Source organism: Acanthochromis polyacanthus, chromosome 5 (assembly GCF_021347895.1).
Source record: "Acanthochromis polyacanthus isolate Apoly-LR-REF ecotype Palm Island chromosome 5, KAUST_Apoly_ChrSc, whole genome shotgun sequence".
NCBI classification, from domain to species: domain Eukaryota; kingdom Metazoa; phylum Chordata; class Actinopteri; family Pomacentridae; genus Acanthochromis; species Acanthochromis polyacanthus.
In genome coordinates this window covers 15,338,367-15,359,697 of record NC_067117.1, presented here as the reverse complement: position 1 = coordinate 15,359,697, position 21,331 = coordinate 15,338,367, and the positions used below count along the sequence as shown (strand labels likewise).

Genomic DNA, 21,331 nt, shown 5'->3' with positions numbered 1-21,331 from the left:
CCGAAAACATCAACCTCTCTGGAAAGCATTCAAGTACAGAATTGCCCAATTAATTTTACTTAAGAGCTCAATTAATGGCCTGTTTGGATGAGGTCCAGCATGGATGTGGGAGTGTGATGATACAGGGCTGCATGAGTGCAAAATGTGCTGAGGAGATGGTATTAAAAGATCTTCAAATACCATTGATATACTAAAATAGTGTGCCTGTAGACCCGGAGAAGAGGAGTATTTCAATATACAATGTTCAATATACAATGTTCCAAAGCACACTACAAAATGTTCCAAACGCACATGTCGCCAGACTTGAATCCAGTCTGGCAATTTAAAAGAATTACCATCAATCTAAGAACAAGTACACAAATGTTCAACTTGGAAGTAATGCAGTTAGTGTGAGGCATGACATTGGTAAATGGTTGTATTTATATAGCGCTTTACATGATATGTCACATTCATTGATGGCGGAAGCTGCCATGCAAGGCGCTAACCACGACCCACCAGGAGCAATTAGGGGTTATGTGTCTTGCTCAGGGACACCTCGACGTGAACTCGACGGGCAGAGGATCGAATCGGCAACCTTCCAGTTACAAGACAGCCACTCTACCCACTGAGCCATGCCTTTCATTGCACAGAAGTGAACTCATCTCGGCGATACTCCATGATACAGAAATTAAAGTAATTAATATTTTTAGATAGTTGCGTAATCCAGAGTCAAATGAATTTTTAAAGTTATCATATTCGCAAAGGCTGCTTGACAGAAGGGTGGAGGAAGCAGACATCACCTCAGTGGATTATTTTGATCAGATTCTGGCGCCTAGGGGGCGCTTTGACTCCATGTTGGTGCTGCACGTTGAGAAGCCGTAGAAGAAGAATTACTGTTGTAAACACAAGGATATGGCTGACGAGAGGGGTGGAGGTGAAGACAACATTAACGACAACATGGGAAACCAGTTACAGCTGCTACCAGGTAACCGCTAAACTTACCTCCAGGCCGCTCAGAGTTTCACCTGCAGGACGTGTGTGTGTTTCTGCTGCTAGCTGCTAGCTAACATTTCCTCACTACAGGCCACTGTCTGGGATCACACATCATAACTAACATTTTTCAGCACTGTGCTTTCGCTTTCCTTTTACTTCAACCTTCAGAGTGGCTTATCACCTTGATATACTGCTGCTAAGGTTTAACTTGAAGACGAGAGGAGCTAACTGGCCTCTGTGTGTGTTTGTAAACTTGCTGTGCAATGAAGACAATGAGCAGGAGGAGGAAGAGGAGGAGGATGACATGGAGACTGAAGACCGAGACAGTGAGGAAACAGGGAAGCCCAACATCATCACCTTTGACCCCAGTCTTCCCACATCACATGCTGTGAGTGATGCACCACCTTCACTCTTATCCCAACAGAAAATATACAGTTTACTTCCATACATGTAACATGCAACATTCCCAGTGTATTTTAGCTGCAGAATTTCTCCTGTTGTGTTGATGCTGACTTCTGTCATGGCAGTACCTGGGCTCAGACATGGAGGAGTTTCATGGCCGCACAGTCCACGACGACGACAGCTGTCAGACCATTCCCGTGCTGCCACACACGGCTGTGATGCTGGTTCCAGGCCAGACACTGCCTCTGCAGCTGTTCAGGCCGCAGGAGGTCAGCATGATGCGGAGCGTCATCCAGAGAGACCGCACCTTTGCTGTGCTCGCACACAGGTGTGTAGTTATGGAAATATCTCTGGGTCTGTTAATAATTACCTCAGGGTGAACTGGTTTAATTGCATGTCCCAGATTAAGGGGCACACCATATTTTGACAAGCATGTCAGTGCACTTGTATTTGCCTGGAAACAACTCGTAATGTATCTTCAGTGACAACAGAGAAGCTTTATAAAGCCTGTGAAATAATCTCTGGCGATATCTGGAGTTATCTTGGTTTGAACTTGGAGACTTCATTCTGCTACTTTGCCTAGACAAAAATGTAGGATGAAATGTTTGAGCAGTTGTGTCAGTTCTGACCATTTTTCAGTGTTTGTCTCTTGAAGTTCAAAGATGATTAGCTCCACTCTTTCTCTGTTTAATTTAATAGCTTTATTTGATATGTCTCTGCAGCGATGCCGGTGAACCGGAGGCAGAGTTTGGAACAACAGCCGAAATCTATGCATACCGTGAGGAGCAGGAGTACGGCATCGAAACAGTCAAAGTGAAAGCTGTAGGGAGGCAGAGATTCAAGGTCCATGAGATAAGAACTCAAGCAGATGGGTAAGTTGAAATTGCTTCATAAAGCATTAAGTCAAAGGTTAGGACTAAATCCTTGTTGTTGCTCCCTCGCTCAAAGGTGTGTGATAAAGACACAAAACCACACAAAGGACAAAACCTAAAAAAGCATAGAAGACAATACAGGGCAAAGTCTGAGCTGACACTTGGTGTATATTCCATTTAGAGTCACTGCACTGAACAGCTGGTCACCTTGGTTGACAAATTCTAAACCACTGGGTTAATCCACACCCTGGTGAGGTGTGGCTTTAAAGGAGAATGATGAGATAGTGTGACCAGCACACGGACATTTCTTTTACCAATGACTATAAAATGTGACCTGAAAATGCCTTTTTTTTAAAAAATAACACAATGCAACAGATGACAAGAGAAACATGGTACTTAGTTGTTTTAGAACGCCTTTTCTGTCAGAGATGTCATGTGTGAAGAATGATAGAATTTAATAAAGTATTTCATGCTGCATTTATGGAGGATGCATAGTGGCTGTAGGTTAGCACTTTCGCCTTGCAACTATAAGATTCCTGGTTGCAGAAAGACTCCTGGGAAGGCGGGTTTTTCTGCATGTTCTCCCTGTGCATTCTGAGTTTTCTCCAGGTCCTCCAGCTTCCTCCCACAGTCCAAAAACATGCTCAGGTTAATTGGTAACTCTAAATTGTCTGTAGGTGTGAATGTGAGTGTGATTGTTTGTCTCTATGTGTAGCCCTGTGACAGACTGGTGACCTGTCCAGAGTGTCCCCTGCCATCACCCTAAGTCAGCTGGGATAGGCTCCAGAGGATTAATAATGAGGATTAAGCGATGTATGGATAATGGATGGATGCTGTGTTTATATTTGTGTTTATTTTGCACACACATCATGCTTTAGTTTTCACATGGAGTGAATTCATGGTTGAAAAACAGCACTTCTGAAGTGTTGAACTATGATTTAATATCTACAGTTTGTGTGTTTCATCTGAGGAGCCTTTTTATTTGTATTCATGTTAAGGTCAGTCTAATTTGACAAATGGAATGTTTTCTTAGACATTCATATTTTATACAATGAAATTAAACTTGAAATTGTTGAATGTGTATTTTCTTATCGAAGATGTCACTTCAGGAGAGCCGGTTTCTGAAAAGCGCTGGAGTCTTAGAAGCAATATCATGTTGAACCTTGATTAAAGTGACTTGAGCAGCGTTCCTGTGATTCACAGCTAGAGGGCAGACTAACTCTTTGCACGTTCACTTTCAGAAAATGAATTAAAAACATCATTGCCAGTTTGCACCAGGTGTGTTTGCAGAGTCCAGTGTTACTTCCTCCAAGCATGCACATTGGGTTTTATCATAAACTGCCTTATTATATGGAACAATGTGGGAGATTGTGCAGGAAATTTACTTATAGCAAATGTAATTTAAGAAAACTTAGTAATTAATGAATTTATTATGTAGAGATGTTGAAGATGCAATATACATATATATATATATATATATATATACCAAATCGCAGTCTCTACCCTGACATATATATACATATATATATATATGTATATATATGTATATATATGTCAGGGTAGAGACTGCGATTTGGTAGAGTTGGAGTCTCTACCAGTAGAGATTGCGATTGGAGTCTCTACCAGTAGAGTTTGCGATTGGAGTCTCTACCAGTAGAAACTCCAATCCTACCAGTAGAGATGGAACTTTAAATCTGACCCCTGACCCTAACCTTAAAAGTCTAACCTTAGCCCTGACAAATCTCTACTGGTAGGATTGGAGTCTCTACTGGTAGAGACTCCAATCGCAAACTCTACTGGTAGAAACCCCAACTCTACCAAATCGCAGTCTCTACCCTGACATATATACATATATAAATCATACAGGGTGGATATCAGGTGTTTAAAGGAGAGACAGTGTTAGCACATGAACCAGCTTTTATTTACCCTGAAAGGCCCAGATGAACCTCATCTGTCCACTTGGCTCCTGGTTGACCTGTTTTGTGAAATTTTTAACATGCAAGCTGTGACGTGCTACATGAGATCATCTTGTCTTGTGGAAATTCGGGCCCTTTCAACTCATAAAAAACTCAACGTATTTGCGATCCAGGCATTCAAGAAAACTGTAGAACACTGTAGAAATTTACCAAAGACCATGAGAGGGGCGTCACTAAATCACATTGGTGGTTTTTATGTGTTCTTTCTGAGCCCATTACAGCTGCATGGTAGTTCAGTCAGGTGGGGTTTTAATCATTTGTGTGTGTTATGCAAGAACAATCTTTGTGCTTCCTCTTGAATGGAGGGTAAACCAAGGAAGTATTTATGGAGAAAAGCTGCTTCCTTCACTGTTGTGGTGACACCATTGATTATGTTTATCTACATCCTCCACTGCCCAGGAAGTCATTGAGGTTAACTGACCATAAAACTGAAACTTCATTAAGACACATTTCCCTCCTTTTCCAGTTGTTATTATATAATGCACACAAATTGGTTGCTATAATCTCATTGACTTCCTATTGGGACTTTAGCAAGTATAGCAGTCAAGCTATCATTAATTTCAATGGAAATCTGCCTGTCTCTCTCTTGTCTGATATATAATGAGTATTAAAATGCATAGAATGTGACAAATATTTCTGAGTATCTAGCCTGGCACGACTGACTCAACATGCTACAGAAACAGCTATTTGGAAATACAGTACCATCATAAATAGGGTTTTTACAGTCAATTTTGTCATAACTTCTGCTGCTAAACAGAGGTAAGACACTGAATATTGTGTTCCACTTTCATTGTGTAAATTTGTCTGGTCACACCTGGAGATGTTTTTACCGCTCACGTTATCCGGCTCCAGAAGGTTCGCTAAATGGACTTGAACAAATACTTCTTGTTGCCGACAGAGAAAGCACACAGATACACCATTTTATGATCATCTCCCATTAACAAACATCCTGTCATACCCTTTATAACATTCAGCCAGGACACCATTAGTTTAGTCTGTTATTCGTCTGCTCAGTTTCACTCATCTTCTGCTGCTCTCGTTCACATTTCCTCCCCTTTGTTCCACTGCCTGTGTCATTGTCTCCCTTTGTTTCTGTTGTCAGGATCAGACAAGCCAAAGTACAAATCCTCCCAGAACGAATCCTTCCAGACCCCCTCTCTGCCGTGCAGCTGACGCCCCTGTCCAGGCTCCACATGCACCCCTCCTCAACACCCCAGAGCTGGAAACAGGCTCAGTGCTGGTGGAGTAACTATCAACAGGTCAGACACTCCAAAATACAGTAAGATGGCAACTTACAATGATTAAATTATTATTATCGATTATTCTAATGATTATTTTTCCAAATCTTTCCTATAAAAGATTTGTGATTGGTCAAAGTCTCTCTTTGCGAGTTAGATTTTCTAAAGCCTCGAAATGGAGCCAAGAGGAGGTGCAGAAGTCTGTTTTCCACTCAGGCCACTTGAATGGCAATATGCTTTCTCCCTCAGCTTACATATTAATGATACAGTATACAATAATGCACAGTATGCAAATATAATAACACAATGTGTACAGTTTTAGACTATGAAGTAGTTCTAGACTTTGGAGAATGAGGGAAAGTCCTTTATCTTTAAATCATGTGAATTTGTGCAAAGTGCACTTATAGTGTCACTATCAATCCGAGTAGGGAATGGAAGCGAAACTATACAGATGTAAGGATGCTTCAGGATTAGATCATCATCAAAAATATATTAGATTCACTAATAGTTCATCTGTTGTTCACCACAGAGGAAGTTTCACTGTGCCAGCCTGACACCATGGCCACCGTGGGTCTATGCACTCTACGACTCTGTGAGTACTGCAGCTCATGCGTAATGCTTGGAATTTCCTGCAGGCATAAACATTGACTATAAACAGTGAACCATCATTTGTCTGCTTCCTGCGCTTTACCTCACAGGAGTCGCTAATGAACAGAGTGAAGAAACAGCTTCACGAATGGGATGAGAATCTGAAGGATGACTCTCTCCCTACCAACGCCGTAGGTGAGCCTCTGTTCAGTTTATTAGAGATGGATCGCAGACACTGGCACATGCACATCACATGTGTTCTTTGTGCTTTCTCTTTGTTATTTATTTGATGTCTCTCTTTGCTTTTGCCTGGTTTCTCTCAGACTTCTCCTACAGAGTGGCGGCCTGTCTGCCCATAGACGACGCTCTGCGGCTTCAGCTGCTGAAGATCGGCAGTGCTATCCAGAGACTTCGCTGTGAGCTGGACATCATGGACCGGGTATGCAAAGTTTACCACTAGCGACACTGCCCAGCCCCACCACACCTCTTCTCTGCCCCCTCGGCCTCAGATGTAATTTCCCTCTCAGCGTGATAAGATCCAGTGTTGTAGTAAGCAGAATGTGTCTGTTTTTCCCTCTGAAGTTCTTGCCTGACAGGAGCTAACAGATGTGCCTCTGCCGCCGTATTTCTGTCCAGCGTTGGCTTACATGATCCAAAGTATTTACAGATTATTCAGTGAAAGCAAAGATTGTTTGGTTTTATAGGTGTTAACAGGAACTTTTATAGATCAGTAGTCAAAACGCAGCATACATCAGCTGGTTGTCATGTTGAACTGGTCAAACTGTTCTCAGGGAGAGTTTGTAGACAGTGTTGAAACAGCTCTTACTTTGTCTCACCTTTGTTACTTCTCTACTAACATGCATAATTTAATATAAACAGAAGGAAGAAGTCTGGTCTCTGTCTTCGTGGTTTAATTCAGTCCTGTGTGTCAGGGCTGTCACAGATTGTTTTTAGCCATGCTAGTAGCAATGTTTGAGGGAGGGAAACGTCTCTTGGTCACTGAGTCCCTCACTATAGTCCAAGCTGAAATATGTCCACAACTATAATAGATTGCCATGCAGTTTAGCGTAGATGCTTATCTATCTTCAGCGGGATGATTTACAGTCATTTGGTGATCCCTTAACTTTTCCCGTGACACTAGTATTGGGTCAAAATTTTCCAGAATGCAGTCTTCAGTGTGATAATCTTTTAGCATTGTGTTGCCTTTATTTGGACAGGAGCAGTGAAGATAGACTAGAAATATGGGAGACGGAGCTAGGCAGTGACGTGAAGTAAATCTGAAAAGAAATCTTTGATGTCTCTGCGGATAATATGGTCCCATAAATAGTTGCAATTAGGAAGTGTTTGTAATCTTGTCCTCCAATCAAACACAGACTCATTAATCAAATTTAAAAACTGGGTCACGATAGAAATTACAGATATTGAGCAGTCTGACCATTTCACAGACATTAGGTTGAAAACAGACACAGATCAACATAGTGTTTATAGCATGTACGGCTACTGTTGCATTACCAGGAACTGAGTGTCTTTTCTTACACGTTTGTCCATTATCTGCTTTTCTCTTCTAGCTGATGATAACCCTGTTTAATGGACAGTCTGCAGCCAGCTGAGCTCTTGTCATCTCTTTAGTGGGTCATGTGGAGGCCTGAAAGAAGGAATGATTATTATAGCATCTTCAGTTAGCTAACAGTGGAGATGCTGCATTGAAAATATTGGGCAAATATATTCTGTTAACACTATGCTATCTCTCCTCCTCAGTGCACATCACTGTGCTGTAAGCAGTGCCAGGACACAGAAATCACCACAAAAAATGAAATTTTCAGGTGAGGAATTCAGTTGATTATTTTTTTTCAATGCAAGAACTGTTTGTTTTAAGTCCACCCACTCCAGTGGTTTTGCATTTTGTAGTCTAAATGATTTTCAGTACAGTGTGAATGCAAAGTTTATGAAATTTCAATATTTCTTAAAGGAATTCAACACTGGGAATATTATACTTAATGCTGTGATATCTTCACCCTTTTGCCAGGTCACCAAAAACTCAAAAATGCTGGAAAAGTCTGACAGCAGAAAAAACCCGATGCAGTCTTGTCACGTCACAAGGGGTCATTTGAGTCTGTAGCAGAATAGAAAATGTACTTAATGAAGCTTGATATTTCTGCATTTATTGGTACAATAATGCAAAGAAAAGGCTACAGATTACCATACGTTATAGATTTTGTCTTTCAAGGGAAAAACATATTCTTTGCAGCTGCAGGGATAATTAAATGTCTGTGTGTGTTTCTTCCCTGTAATCACTGAAATTGTTAATGCGTCACACTCAACAATTTGACTGTCTGTCTAGGGGTTGCATAAAGTCTGGCGTTACATCATGAATATTAGTGACTTTACTCTGCACCTCCATACTCAGTCTCACACACTGTTATGTAATGTCATTTTCAAAGAGTCTGCCTGTGCTGTGTGTCCAGCAGTGACACAAGAAACCCTGTAGACCAAAGAAATTGTCCAGGCCAATGCTGGATGTTTATGAGAAAAGTACATGAATGGTTTTATCACCCAGGTAATCTGAGGGATTGAGTGATTATGTGCCTTAAAATAATTTCAGGGAGAGATGTTCAGGAGTTACAAACTTTATAAGCACACTTCCTCTGACTAATGGAACTATGTGAGTCATGCATTTTCTTTTAGGGGCTCAAAACAGAACAGGAGAACATTGCACATACTCAATTACTAGTTAAAAAGCTGACTCAAAATGGTGTTTTTGGTGCTGATTATGTTTTAAAATTGTGTGTGTCTGGTTACATTTTGGAGAGCTTAAAGTTGAAAAGTATAGTTTTTATCTTAACTTTCTGTTTATTATTACTGTTGTTGCTGCACTCAGTGAACTCTATCAATGAAAAGTCTGTTTTGATGTGTGACCTTTGACTTGCGTTAGACTTTTAGTAGCTTAAACCTGAATGTGCAACGTGTTTTTGCAATGTCTGGTTAATGTTATCAACTAATTTACACCTACAGCAGTCGCAGAGCAAAGTTGGCATTGACAGTCCTGAATTAAACATTTGTGGAAAAGAATTGTTGCTATGTAGCGAGCTAGCATATTTTGGCTTTAATGTGCACAGGACTTGCTGGAACAGTGTTACATGGGTCAGTCCAAGTTTGCGTTTTATTTACAAAGTCAGGATTGTGTAGTGATGCTGGGTATTTTTCTTGTCCACCAGCTCAGTGGACAGCTAGCAGACCGTGAACAGATACTTGTGTCTTGTATTGGAATTGCTGACTTCACCTTTAACTGTCTTTGAGCTTTGTTTTAGGTTTTCACTAACTCCTAAAGTGAATATCTGTCTCTATCTGTCTGCTATGTTGCTGTTTAAAATCGAGCAGGTGGCCTGCAGTTGATTTTTAAGGGTTTTTAGATGATAATATGGCAGATGAGATTACATACAAATAGTAAAGGTGCTGGACATAAAACTAAAACAAATCCCTAAGGAGCGATCAGAGAGCGACATCTTTCTGCACTATACAAGATGAGATCCATTCTAAATATAAACGTACTTTAATAATTAGTGCAGCTTATAGTTTTGAAAACCTGGACACTGTACTCTGATTTCAGCTCATTATTCTGAAACTATACTCAGAATAAGGTTTTCTGAGGAGAGGTGTTCACACATTTGTATTTTCATAACGGCCGATAGAAACAATGCCCTCTGTATGAAAAGATCTGTTGCTGGCCAAAGACACTGATGACAAATTAGATTTTCTAAAGCCTTAAAATGGAGCCAAGAAGAGGTGTTGAAGTCTAGTTTCCTCTCAGGCAGTTTGAATAACATTATTCTGCCTACCTCAGCTTTAAAATAGTATACAAATATGCAGTGTATATAACAGTAGACTATAGTGTGCTTCCGGCTTTTTGGGAGTGTGGAAAAATGCCTCTACCATTACACCATGTGAATTTGTGCCACGGACATACTGTGAAAATATTCCAAGTGGATTTCTCTGTCCACAGTGGATTTATTGATTGTGGATTTTAAAAGTGCTTGGCAGTAAAACATCTGTGTAGCGACTTCAACAAACAAGAATCGCTGAGAAACTGAGACTGAGCCTGTTTGTCTGACATGCTATACAAGAGAGCACACTGAGATTTCCAAAGAATATATTTACCCTTTTTTTAAGAAAAAAGATAATCAGCTCATGATAACATGCACAAAGTCCTAATTAAAGTAATCAAAGTAGAAAATGGCAGTCAACAAAAATACGGCTCCCCAGCTCACCCCCTCTCAAACAATGAAAAACAAGTCAGACAAATGAACAAGTGAATATATTTGCTTAATTATCCCCGATTGCATCCATGTGACGCTATCCTTCTATTCAACATAGTCACAAAATAGTATCCTATCCAAACAAACACACATTAATGAATTTGCCCTTAACCTCATAATAAAACAACAATTCATTCATGGCTCCTACAGTCTGGTTGTGTTGACCTCAGTGGTGGGTTCAGAGAGACTGCAAATTTTAAATTGACACGTTGGACTTTTTTTAGGTACTTTGACTCATTAATACCTTTTATGGAGCCTCCATTCAAAGGCTCATTTTCAGTGAATCTTTCTTACATTTTGTTCTTGGCTGAACCATGTTAGAGTCATGCTCACTACAGCTGACATATTCCACCTGCCTCTTTTCTCTCTGCAGCTTGTCTCTCTACGGCCCAATGGCTGCATACGTAAACCCTCACGGTTACGTCCATGAAACCCTGACAGTCTACAAAGCCAACAACCTCAACCTGGTCGGCAGGCCATCCACGCTGCACAGCTGGTTTCCAGGGTAACTTCATTACACTCAACAAATTTGTTTCACACTCCCCCTCAGAGTAGTTAATAAGAGAACGCATAGCAGACAGAACGTTTATATCGACTTGGACCTCTTACTGTGCTTTTTGCTGCTTCTGTAAATGTGTCTTTTAAATCCTTGCAGCCTATGGTTGGTACTTTGTGTCCTGGGTATCAGTGGGGCGTCTCTTCTTGATGTTAGTGTTTGAAGGTTATCATTGTGCAACAACAGACTTCTGCAAAGAGGGGGGGAGAAACCTCCTGTTGGTTTTCTAAATCAAATCAAAGGGCTCTGCTTTTGACACACCTAGTTAAATTTCCTGTTCCTTAACACATTGTACCTGCGATGTATATTGTTCTTTCATTAGAGTGAGTTTGTCTTTTAAGGAATTTCAAGGCACCTCAGCAGTTGTTTGTTATTTCATATCACTGATGTGGAAAGTAAAATATTTGGTTTATAATTACAGAATTAAGCTGAATTAAATTGGCCTGTAAGGATCAACATGTAGATCGAGTATTGCTGGAATGTCAGCTGGAGACTTTCAGATGTTTATTTCAGCAGCAGTTGTTATCAGCTGAGGGTAGTTTTATATTTAGATTGTTTATACCGAGTGAATCACACTCTGGACTACAATTTGTTTGGGAAGACTTGAACACATTGAGTGTGCTCAGCTGCCAACCAAAACAATCATAAAGAGAAGCTGGCCCAGTTAAAAATAAATTCTGGAGTGGTTTGTTTGTAGTGGAAACATGATCTGACCTCGATCTCACAGTTATGCTCACAAAAGACTCCAGCGCCTCGTGCGCTTTGCAAATAAATTTTGCAAGGGAGAAAATTCAGCAGTTGCTAAAGTTGCAAAAAAATAAAATCTTGTCACATCATATGAGGAGATGTTTGAGAAATTTGCATCGGCATGCTGATGCCTGTGTATTGTATTGGAACCACAAGAGCAGCGTTTAAAACCTGCAGGGACCAACTATTTGACACCCAGTACACAGATTTATGTCTTTCATATATATATATATATATATATATATATTTATACCGGGCTTTGCAAAAGTTCTGTTACACTCGGTTTCATGATCTTTAGAGACGTTTACATGTCGGAGTGAAAAATTCCATTAAATAAACTGAAAGTTCTACCTTATAGGCAGATGTCCTTAATACAATTTTTTTTCTCCGGTGAAGTTGTATCAAGATGGAAGTCAAAAGAGTTGAGATATCTGCTCTCCTTTGTGCTGAACATCAGCCGGATGACCGTCCACAGAGTCGCGGAGAGGCTCAAGAATGGTGAAGATCTTTCAGGTCTTCACCATTCTTGAAAGATCACTGAAAGATCTTCACCATTCTTGAGCCTCTCCGTGACTCTGTGGACGGTCATCCGGCTGATGTTCAGCTGCTTGGCTCTGTCAGACTTGTTGTGGCCAGCATGAAGGAGAGCAGATATCTCAACTCTTTTGACTTCCATCTTGATACAACTTCACCGGAGAAAAAAATTGTATTCAGGACACCTGCCTATAAGGTAGAACTTTCAGTTTATTTAATGGAATTTTTCACTCCGACATGTAAACGTCTCTAAAGATCATGAAACCGTGTAACAGAACGTTTGCAAAGCCCGGTATATATATATATATATATATATATATATATATATATATATATATATATATATATATATATATATATATATATATATATATATATATATATATATATATATATATCCCTTATTAATCCCACGAGGGGAAATTCTGACTGAAATCTTGGTGTTAAGAAGGATGCTATTTCCCATCTTATTAGTATCAATTCTTTATAAATGGCAATGTTTTAACAGAAACCGTATTTCCTGTGAACTGCCTCAATGTGCGACAGCAGGGCAGTGTGTGTGTGTTCAGTGCTCTGCTTCTAGTCCCCAGAGGCATAACAAGCACCAAAGGCTTTTTCTTCTCTCATAAGCACACTGTAACATTCACGGTGACAAAATGAGAGGCTGCCGAAGCAAGTGCTCTTCCTGACTGTCCACGGATTGTCCACAAAGTAGACTGACAAAGTACAAAATATGGCATTTTTCACTTAAAACCAACAGTGAGGACAAGCACATGAAAGGTGTTTTAAACCTAGAATGATGAAGGAAGCATCTCAAACTTGGCAAAACATCCTGCTGACAGAGATGCCAACTTGTTCCAAATGTTCAAAGAGCGAGTTAGTAATTAGCAAATGTCATAAATAACAGACTGTGATAACATCATGTTCATGTTGTCAACTAAAAAAAGTCAGATGTGATTTATTTTGCGACAACCAAACTTGTTTCAGTTTCATGTCACAGTTAGGTGCAATGTTTTTAGGCAACTTACTAATATGAAAACCATAATATGGAAACACAACATTTACAGTCTCTTTTTTGTTTCATAAAAACAGCTCATTTTATGTTAGTATATATTTCATAGATCCAGTATGCTTGCGTCTTTTCATCTTAAGTGAATGGTAGCCCTCCACAGATAATGTAGGAAAAGTTGACACTAGAAGGCTGTTTTTACTTTTATCTGCTGAAGGGGAAATTCACTTTGTATTAGTGTGACTCACCAAATGTCGCAGGTATCAGTGTCCTATTTCTGATTTGCGTTTTACATGCCATTCTCCTGCCCTTCCATCAGCATTGATGAGCGTTACCGGTTTCATAATTGCCATTTCTATGTAAAACAACAGCAACTTTTGAGGCAAAAGCAAGCTACAAGCTGAAAATAGCAAATTTTGCCAAAAATTTGGATCAAGTAGTCTGCTTGGTTTTTGGCTTGCTGCCTCCTTGCATGCAAATTTTCCAATAAAACAATCCCCACCAACACCCTTAGGGCTTCCATTGTGCCTTCCTGGACTTAGAACAAGGCAGCTGTGGTTGGTTTGAAGACAAACAAGCCAGAGTGTGTCTTATAGCAGAATGATAATGAGGTGGAGCCAGAACATTGTCCAGCATGGACGCAGCGCTGTGGAGATAAGTCTGGCTGCTATGCTGTGCTTACGTCTTATGTCTCAGGCTAAGATGTGTACAAACGAGATGATCATTGTGAGCCAGTTTGGAGGCCAGGATTAGTGTCATGTGCAACTTCAACATCCATCCGTTCATGTTTGGTCTGTAGTCTTTCCCAGCTGGCACATGGTGTAAAGCAGGATGCAGGACAGGAACCTCAACAGTGCAGAGTGGAAACCATTTCACATCCATAATGAAGCATTTTGTCTGCACTAGTTACACCTGAAAATGAAAAGCTGGCTGTTTATTCATTTCTCCTGTATTTTTAAATAAGGAAGACAAAATAGATGATATTGTCATTTTGTTTTTCCAAAACATTTTTTGTGGAACAATTATATCAGATGAAAATGATTCATCAGTGTATATGAATCTTTAAACAAGACTGAAGGAGATCTGAAGGAACATTTGGTCCTTTCTTTGCTCTCAGGTACGCCTGGACAATTGCTCAGTGCCGGACCTGCGGGTCTCACATGGGTTGGAAGTTCACAGCCACCAAGAAGGACTTGTCTCCACCTCGTTTCTGGGGTCTGACCCGTTCAGCCATGCTCCCCCGAATCCCCCAGGACGAAGACGGAAGAGAGGGCTCTCGCGTCTTCTGCCTGTGACGTCAAACTATCCATCTGCCTCGTTCAAAAAAGAAAATACGCCATGCACACCTCCCCAACCCTGGATCTTCAGCTTCCTGGCTGTGATTACTCTGAGTAGTCAATGCATCACAATGTCTGTCACCCCCTGCCAGCAAATCCATCATATTAGAGGAAAGGTCCTTCAACCTTTAAATGGCACTCTAAGGGAAGATTAGACCAGGATGGAGGTAGTGGTTGTTCTTAAAGTGTAGAGGCGGTGTTGAGATGCTGAAAGCATTTTGTTAAAGTGGGGAAAAAATAATGGCAAGTGACAGGTGAGACGGACTGACTTCATGACACGTGGTTGACATGCCAGCATGCAGCTCCCTGACCTGCACCCCTGTCCAGCTGTTTTCCTGGTTGCTGCAGGCCCATATAAACACACAGAAACATGAAAGGTTTGCTGAATGCATAGTCTTCTTTCATCCTTAACTCCTTCTCTTCAGTGCAGAGTCTGACCGCATGTAGCTGACACAGAGATAGCATCGGCAATCTGTGTTGGTCACTTGAGTCTGTTCTAATAATCCACATACAGCAAGCTTAGAGTACTTTCAACATAGCATTCAGATCTTTTTGTTATTTTAGCTGCCATAGACCAGTGGAGAAAACCGTTTGAATGAAAGTGCTCTCATGTACGTGTCAGTGTGTCACGATGCGGGATGTTTTGAAACATGGAATTAAACTGGATGTATTTTTGTATGCGAGGTGATTGGAAATTAATTCAACATACCCACTGATGTGTGAAGAAGCCGTGCTTTTTATTATCACAGCAGATTTTTTTATTTTCTCTACAAAAAGCTGAGCTCACAATAATGATAATGTGTAATATACCTGATGTCATCTGCGTCTGTTTTGTATTTAATGGGAGCTCAATGTCGCATCTGATGATCCGCTTTGGAAATGTCATTATCTCTGGTTGCACAAGTGAAAATCAGAGATGTAATGTTGCCTCGTGGCAGACTGGTTATTAAAGGTCAGAGCTAATTAAGATGGAGAGCAAGAGGAGCATTTATCCCTCCTCATTTAGTTTGTTCATGTTGCATGGCGTGTTAAAATGCTGTGTCTATGCTACAACGCAGTTTCTTTTCAAAAGCTAAAAAATAAATGAAACGCAGACGTTAATGAAAGACTATAAATGGCAATGTGATGTTAAGATTTATAATTAATGGTTTACTTTTTTTTTAGGATTGTCGCACAGCTTTCGGGATGTTATTTCTTGCTATTTTTGTTGCAAGGTGCTGGCTCACATTTGTATAAATGTAACTGTAGTTCAGACAGTTACAGTGTTTGTGAGTGTATTATGACTGTTGTTCTACTGTTTGTAGAATCTTATTTCCCAAAACTTCCTGAGAATTGCTACAGAATCTTCATCAGTAGGCAGAGCAACTGGACACAATAAGAAATGTAGAATCTGAAGATCTTTCTGTCTAATGAAATGTTTTTGGATGTAGTAGAGTTTTTGGGAAAAATCAGTTTTTCTTTCTTTCTGTGCTGAGAGTAGGGGAGATTGACACCACACTCATAACCTTCAGATAAATGTTAGACTAGCACCAATAACTAGTTATTTTAGCTTTCCACAGAGACTAGAAACAGGGTGATGGTTGCCATGTTGTAGCTTGCTTGTTGAGTTTGTAAAGTAAAAAACTGAGTTTTTACACAGGTTTTTGTTTTTACAGACAAAACAAAAAAGACAATATGTTGCAGGTAGGTATTTTTGCCGCGTTGGACAGAGCCAAGTTAGCTGTTTCCACTTTTTTTTACAGTCATGCTAAGCTAAGCTAACCAGCTGCTGGTTGTAGCCTTACTTCTAGCAAACATCAAACTCAATGGCTTTAAAATACATTAGCTTCTTTGCAAAAAAAAAAAAAAAAAAATCCTTTAACATAGGGGGCAGCTTTCAATACAACTCATCTTATGTGTTATTGTTTCATTGGAGACATTTCCACTGTAAGAATAACACATGAAATCTAAATTACTGTGCTGTGCCTCTTCTCTGTCATATCACTGGCTGAGTGTTTACCGCGCTCTCAGATTCTCGTTCACCTATAAAACTATAAAATGGATGCTTCACTGAAGAAATCAGTTGCCTGGTTCCAAAGACGGCCTTTGCTTGTTTTTCCATGTTGTTCAGTGTACCACAGAGTAAAATAAACACGCAGGTTCCAAGCAGCGACTCTCGCCTGATTTACATTTGGCACCAAAATGATCGTGATGTTTTCAGAAAGACACCTGTAGAAAGGCAGGGACAGCATCAAGAGGCAAAAGTTCACACAACACGTGCGTGTGCTTGTTTAGTTAATGTCTGCGATAACGCATCGAGTTTTAACAAGCAGGTAAAAGGTTTTCATGCACTCCCAGAATTAACAAATCATCAAAGCCGCAGACGAATCAATGTGTGCCTTCATTGTGCTTGTGTGCTGTCACGTCTCTGCCAAAAAAAACATGTTTGTGGTGTATTAATGTCACGTGCAGATTCACTTGGCTGAAAGATGATTCGTATGCTGGAACAGTGACAATCTAATGAGTCTCTGCTTGGGGGAGATGAGCCATGTCGATCGCAGTGTTTCAGTGATATCTTGAACGTGAGGGCCACTCACAGAAGAGCATTTAAGATAAAGAAGTACACAGGGTTTGGCACATGCAGCACATGACATCTCATTTCTCTCCACTTCAGCTTGTTAAAAACACTGGTTTTACTTCACAGCTTCAGCAAGCTTTGTTTTTTTTTGTCCATTTAAGGTGATTAAATTAAATAGTTGGTAGCATATTTTTGCTGCTGTCTGTTGCACTTTTTTTCTTTGAATTGATGCTTTGTTTGAGCTTTTATTCACTGAATGGTTTGTATCTGCGTTGAAGCAATATTACTGTCATTACTGAACAATCTCTCCAAAATGTCTAAACTACTATCCAACCTAAGAAGATCAGAAAATGATACCTAGCACTTTGATTTGTGCTCCACAATAATCACACATGCAGTACATCCTCACACTTCACTTTATACAATGCAAAGTGCTCTCTCATCTGTGTGGCCTTAGAAGCCTCAAAAACTTGTATCCTCAAATTGAGATGACAACGTGTCCACAGGGCTCGCTTCTCTCTAAATCTACTCAGATTTTTTTCATTTTCAACCATGCCATCGACAGACCTAACCAACGCTGACAACATTTGAGGAAATTTTACAGATTTTTTTTTCTGTTCGTCTCCAACAATTGAAAATAGACGTTGATGTGCGAAACATGGCAGAGCTGTCCAAAAACTGTTTGTTTTTGTCCTTAAACACATCACTTGGCAAAACCATTTCTGTACCCGCTCTGGATCATTCTACTGCATCACATAGCCTTCATAAAAATGCAGGCTTGGCTGTATCTGATCAAACTTTTCACTATTTTGAGTATTTGTAGCACTCGGTAGTCAAACAGTATCTATAAAATGTATTCACCCATATTGTAAGTTTACCCCTTTCAACACTGAATGAGGTTCATTGTAATTTGGCTTATTTGATGTGAATTTACACACCAAAAAAGATTATGTCATGTTTAAATGAAACATTTCTACAAAGTTATGATGATTAAAAATCTAAAGTATAAAATGAATGACTGCATAAGTTTTCACATCCTTCAAATCAGTGTTTAGTCCGTTTGGAAACAATTACTGCACTAAGTACAGATAGGTCTCAATCAGCCTTGTACATCTGGATACTGCAATTTTAACTTGTTCTTAGCAAAACTGTCGGGTTGTGCATTGATCATGAGTGACCAGTCCAGTCACAAATATTCAGTTGGACTGAGGTCTGGGGTCTGACTCAGCTACTCCAGGGTACTCACCTTCTTGTCTCTAAACCATTTCTGTGTGGCTTTGATTGGATGTTTCAGGTCATTGTCTTGCTGGAACATAAATCTTCTCTGAAGTCACATTTCTCTTGCAGACTGCATCAGATTGTCCTTCATTATTTCGTTCTACTCTGCTACATTCATTTAACCCTTCAGCTTTACAAACCTTCCAGTGCTTGCCGCTGAGAAACAGTGCCACAGCATGATGCTGCCACCACCATGCTTCCTCATGGGGATGCTGTGTGGATGATTACGTGCGGCGTTTTGTGTTCACCAAACACTGCATCCAGTCTGGTGGTCAAAAAGCTCATCAGACCAAAAGACTTCTTCCAGTTGACTTCAGTGTCCCACATGGCATTCTGGTCAAATCTACTCTACATTTCATTTAAGCTTCTTTCAACAGCGCCTTTCTCTTTGCCACTTTCTCCCATAAAGCTTTGACTGGTGAAAACCAGCATCAGTTGTTCTGTGCACGTCTATCCCATCTTAGCAGCTGAAGCTTATATCTCAGCGGAGTCACTGGTGTCTTGGTGGGTTCACTCACTAGTCTCTTTCTTCATTGGTCGCTCAGTTTTTGAGGAAGGCCCGATCCAGGCAGATTAACGCATGTGCCATATTCCTTCCAAGGAGGTGAATACTTATTTTATTTGTTATATTATTTTTTTAAAGTGGCATTGCTTTATTGAAATCTGTTTTGACATGAAAGAGTCTTTATTGTAAATTCATGTCAAAAATCCAAATTGAATTGATCATGATGCAGGGCTGAAAAGCAACAAAAGGAAAATATTGTCTGTATAGGCATTGTATTGCATATCAGGCTAAAGCCAGCATGGACAAAACATCCCAAAGGCTCTGACTGATTTGACAATTGACAATTACTAATAAATTCTGTGTGACACAGAACAGGAGAGCATTTAGACCTTAGATGAAAATTATTTTGTCACAGCAATAGACTGTGCTTTCTTGTGGGTGATGTAAGATGTTTATGCTACTGTAAGTGTGCGTTGCCACGTTAACATAGTGTGTGTGTTTAAGTGATGCATGCACATATTACGCTTCATTATTTTCAATTACAGCCAGTGCCCGCGTCACAAAGCTACATGGATACAGTATGAAGGCTTATGTAATATTCCTCTGAGTTTGATGAAGACTATAAATATAACAGTAACATTTACATCCTGAACCTATGTTATTAGGTTTACATCAATTATGTTATTATTAAATTACATGCATGAAAAAGTGTGATATATGTTCATCTGAGGAGAATACAGAAAACAGTAAAATTAGTAAAAATGAATGGAGAAACAATCTTATTGATCCGTCTGCTTTCCTCTCCATGTCTCCCAGTCAGTGGGAATTATCATACCTTATCTTTCTGCCTGCGTAATGTTACTGAGCTTTGTATTCTTCAAGTAAATGGAAATGAGGATGAATTATGTTATTTAATTAAGAGCCTTCATTAGATTGAACTTTGCTGTTTTGAAATCAGATGAAACAATATCAGGTTGAGGCAGCAAATAAAAAAGGATCCAGCAGGGGAAAAGGGTAATAATCTTCATTTAATCCAGGATTGTATTTGTAATAGGAATTAAATGGATGTTAAGTCAACTTACAGTGATGACGAAAGCAGTTGGATGTGTTGATTCTGAACGTATATCGAGTCATGTTTTAGAGTTTAATAGATTCTGATGTTTTCACTGGTACTGCAGAGTGAAAATGTTGGGATGGCTCATGGAAAAAGCAACACAAGATTTTCATGATAGACGGTAATACAAAGGTTTTATACAAACATTTTCTCAAATGTGTTTAAAATTGCAAATAGGGTATTATCTATCTACATATTTGCTAATTTGTAGGGATTTCCAAAATGGAAGTCTAAATATTGCATGAAACCAGGTAAAAGTGTGTTTACATATGAATGTTTTTAGAGAGAGAATTCATGATATGTCTTTTTTTATCACTATATAATTCACAAAATACCAGTCAGTGCCTCTCTGTTTGGTCGATAAAAAGCTTTCAACAAGCAGCAGAGCACGACACTTTCACACCACTGATTGATTGATTGATTGATCGATTGACTTTATTTCACTGTTTAAGTCTAACACAGAGGACATCTTCATGTGCTCCCTCATTCATCCCTTCTTTCCTTACTGATAAATTTAACCGTACTCCAGTGATATTCAGCAACTTGGAAATTTTCTTGTATCATTTCCCAAATTAATGCTTTTCTTTTGCTGACATAAACCTTTTAATAAGCAGCAGAACAAGCAACTCAACAGAAATACTTTCTATGTAAGTATAATTTAATTTTACTCTTGAAAACAAAGTAGAAAAAAATAACTAAAAAGCTCTTTTAGATACTTATTGTTGTGCTTGACAGTTTTCTTTGGGGCAAACATCAAAACACTATTTGTTGCAGTGAGCAGAGCAGAGATATTGCTGGACATGTATTACTACTTTCCCATCTACGCTTGACATGAACTTAGCATCAAGCCGCCCATATAAATGTAACACACACACACACACTGATACATGGGTGTATATTTTCATATATTTTTGGAGAGCTTGCCACTGATTTTCTGTGGATTAAGGCGATCTCAGTATCTTGCTTCTTCATGTACCAAGGGCTCCGTGATGTTGAGATCTGGGCTCTGTGGGGACCATTCTGTCTTTTGCAGGACTGTTTCTTGATCTTGCTGCTGAGGACACTTCTTTATGACTCTGGCTCTGTATTTGAGGTTGTTGTCAGGCTCACAGATGACATTAATACATATCTGCCTTCACTTCACAGCTTTGAGCAGACCATTTGCAGAAATGCAGCCCCAAACTTTCAAGAAACCTCCAGCATGCTTCAGTGCTGCCTATAGACACTTGACATCCTTGTGGCTTTCTGCAGCCTCCACCGTAGAGTGAAATATTTCTGTTTCTGAATCATCAGCCCAGAGCTCCTGCTCCCACTTTCCATCACCCCTGCTTTC

At 39.7% G+C, this 21,331-nt stretch overlaps 1 protein-coding gene across 1 annotated transcript; it reads left to right on the top strand.

The window, feature by feature from the left end:
• Window positions 1-820: 820 nt before the first annotated feature.
• On the top strand, window positions 821-16,689 carry crbn (cereblon). The gene is made up of 11 exons (XM_022191083.2): window positions 821-964; window positions 1,242-1,360; window positions 1,500-1,702; window positions 2,097-2,246; window positions 5,325-5,481; window positions 5,990-6,052; window positions 6,159-6,243; window positions 6,372-6,487; window positions 7,807-7,871; window positions 10,735-10,866; window positions 14,325-16,689. Exons 1-11 carry the CDS (start codon window positions 892-894, stop codon window positions 14,500-14,502), a joined length of 1,341 nt encoding a protein of 446 aa, XP_022046775.1. The 5' UTR covers window positions 821-891; the 3' UTR covers window positions 14,503-16,689.
• Window positions 16,690-21,331: the final 4,642 nt, after the last annotated feature.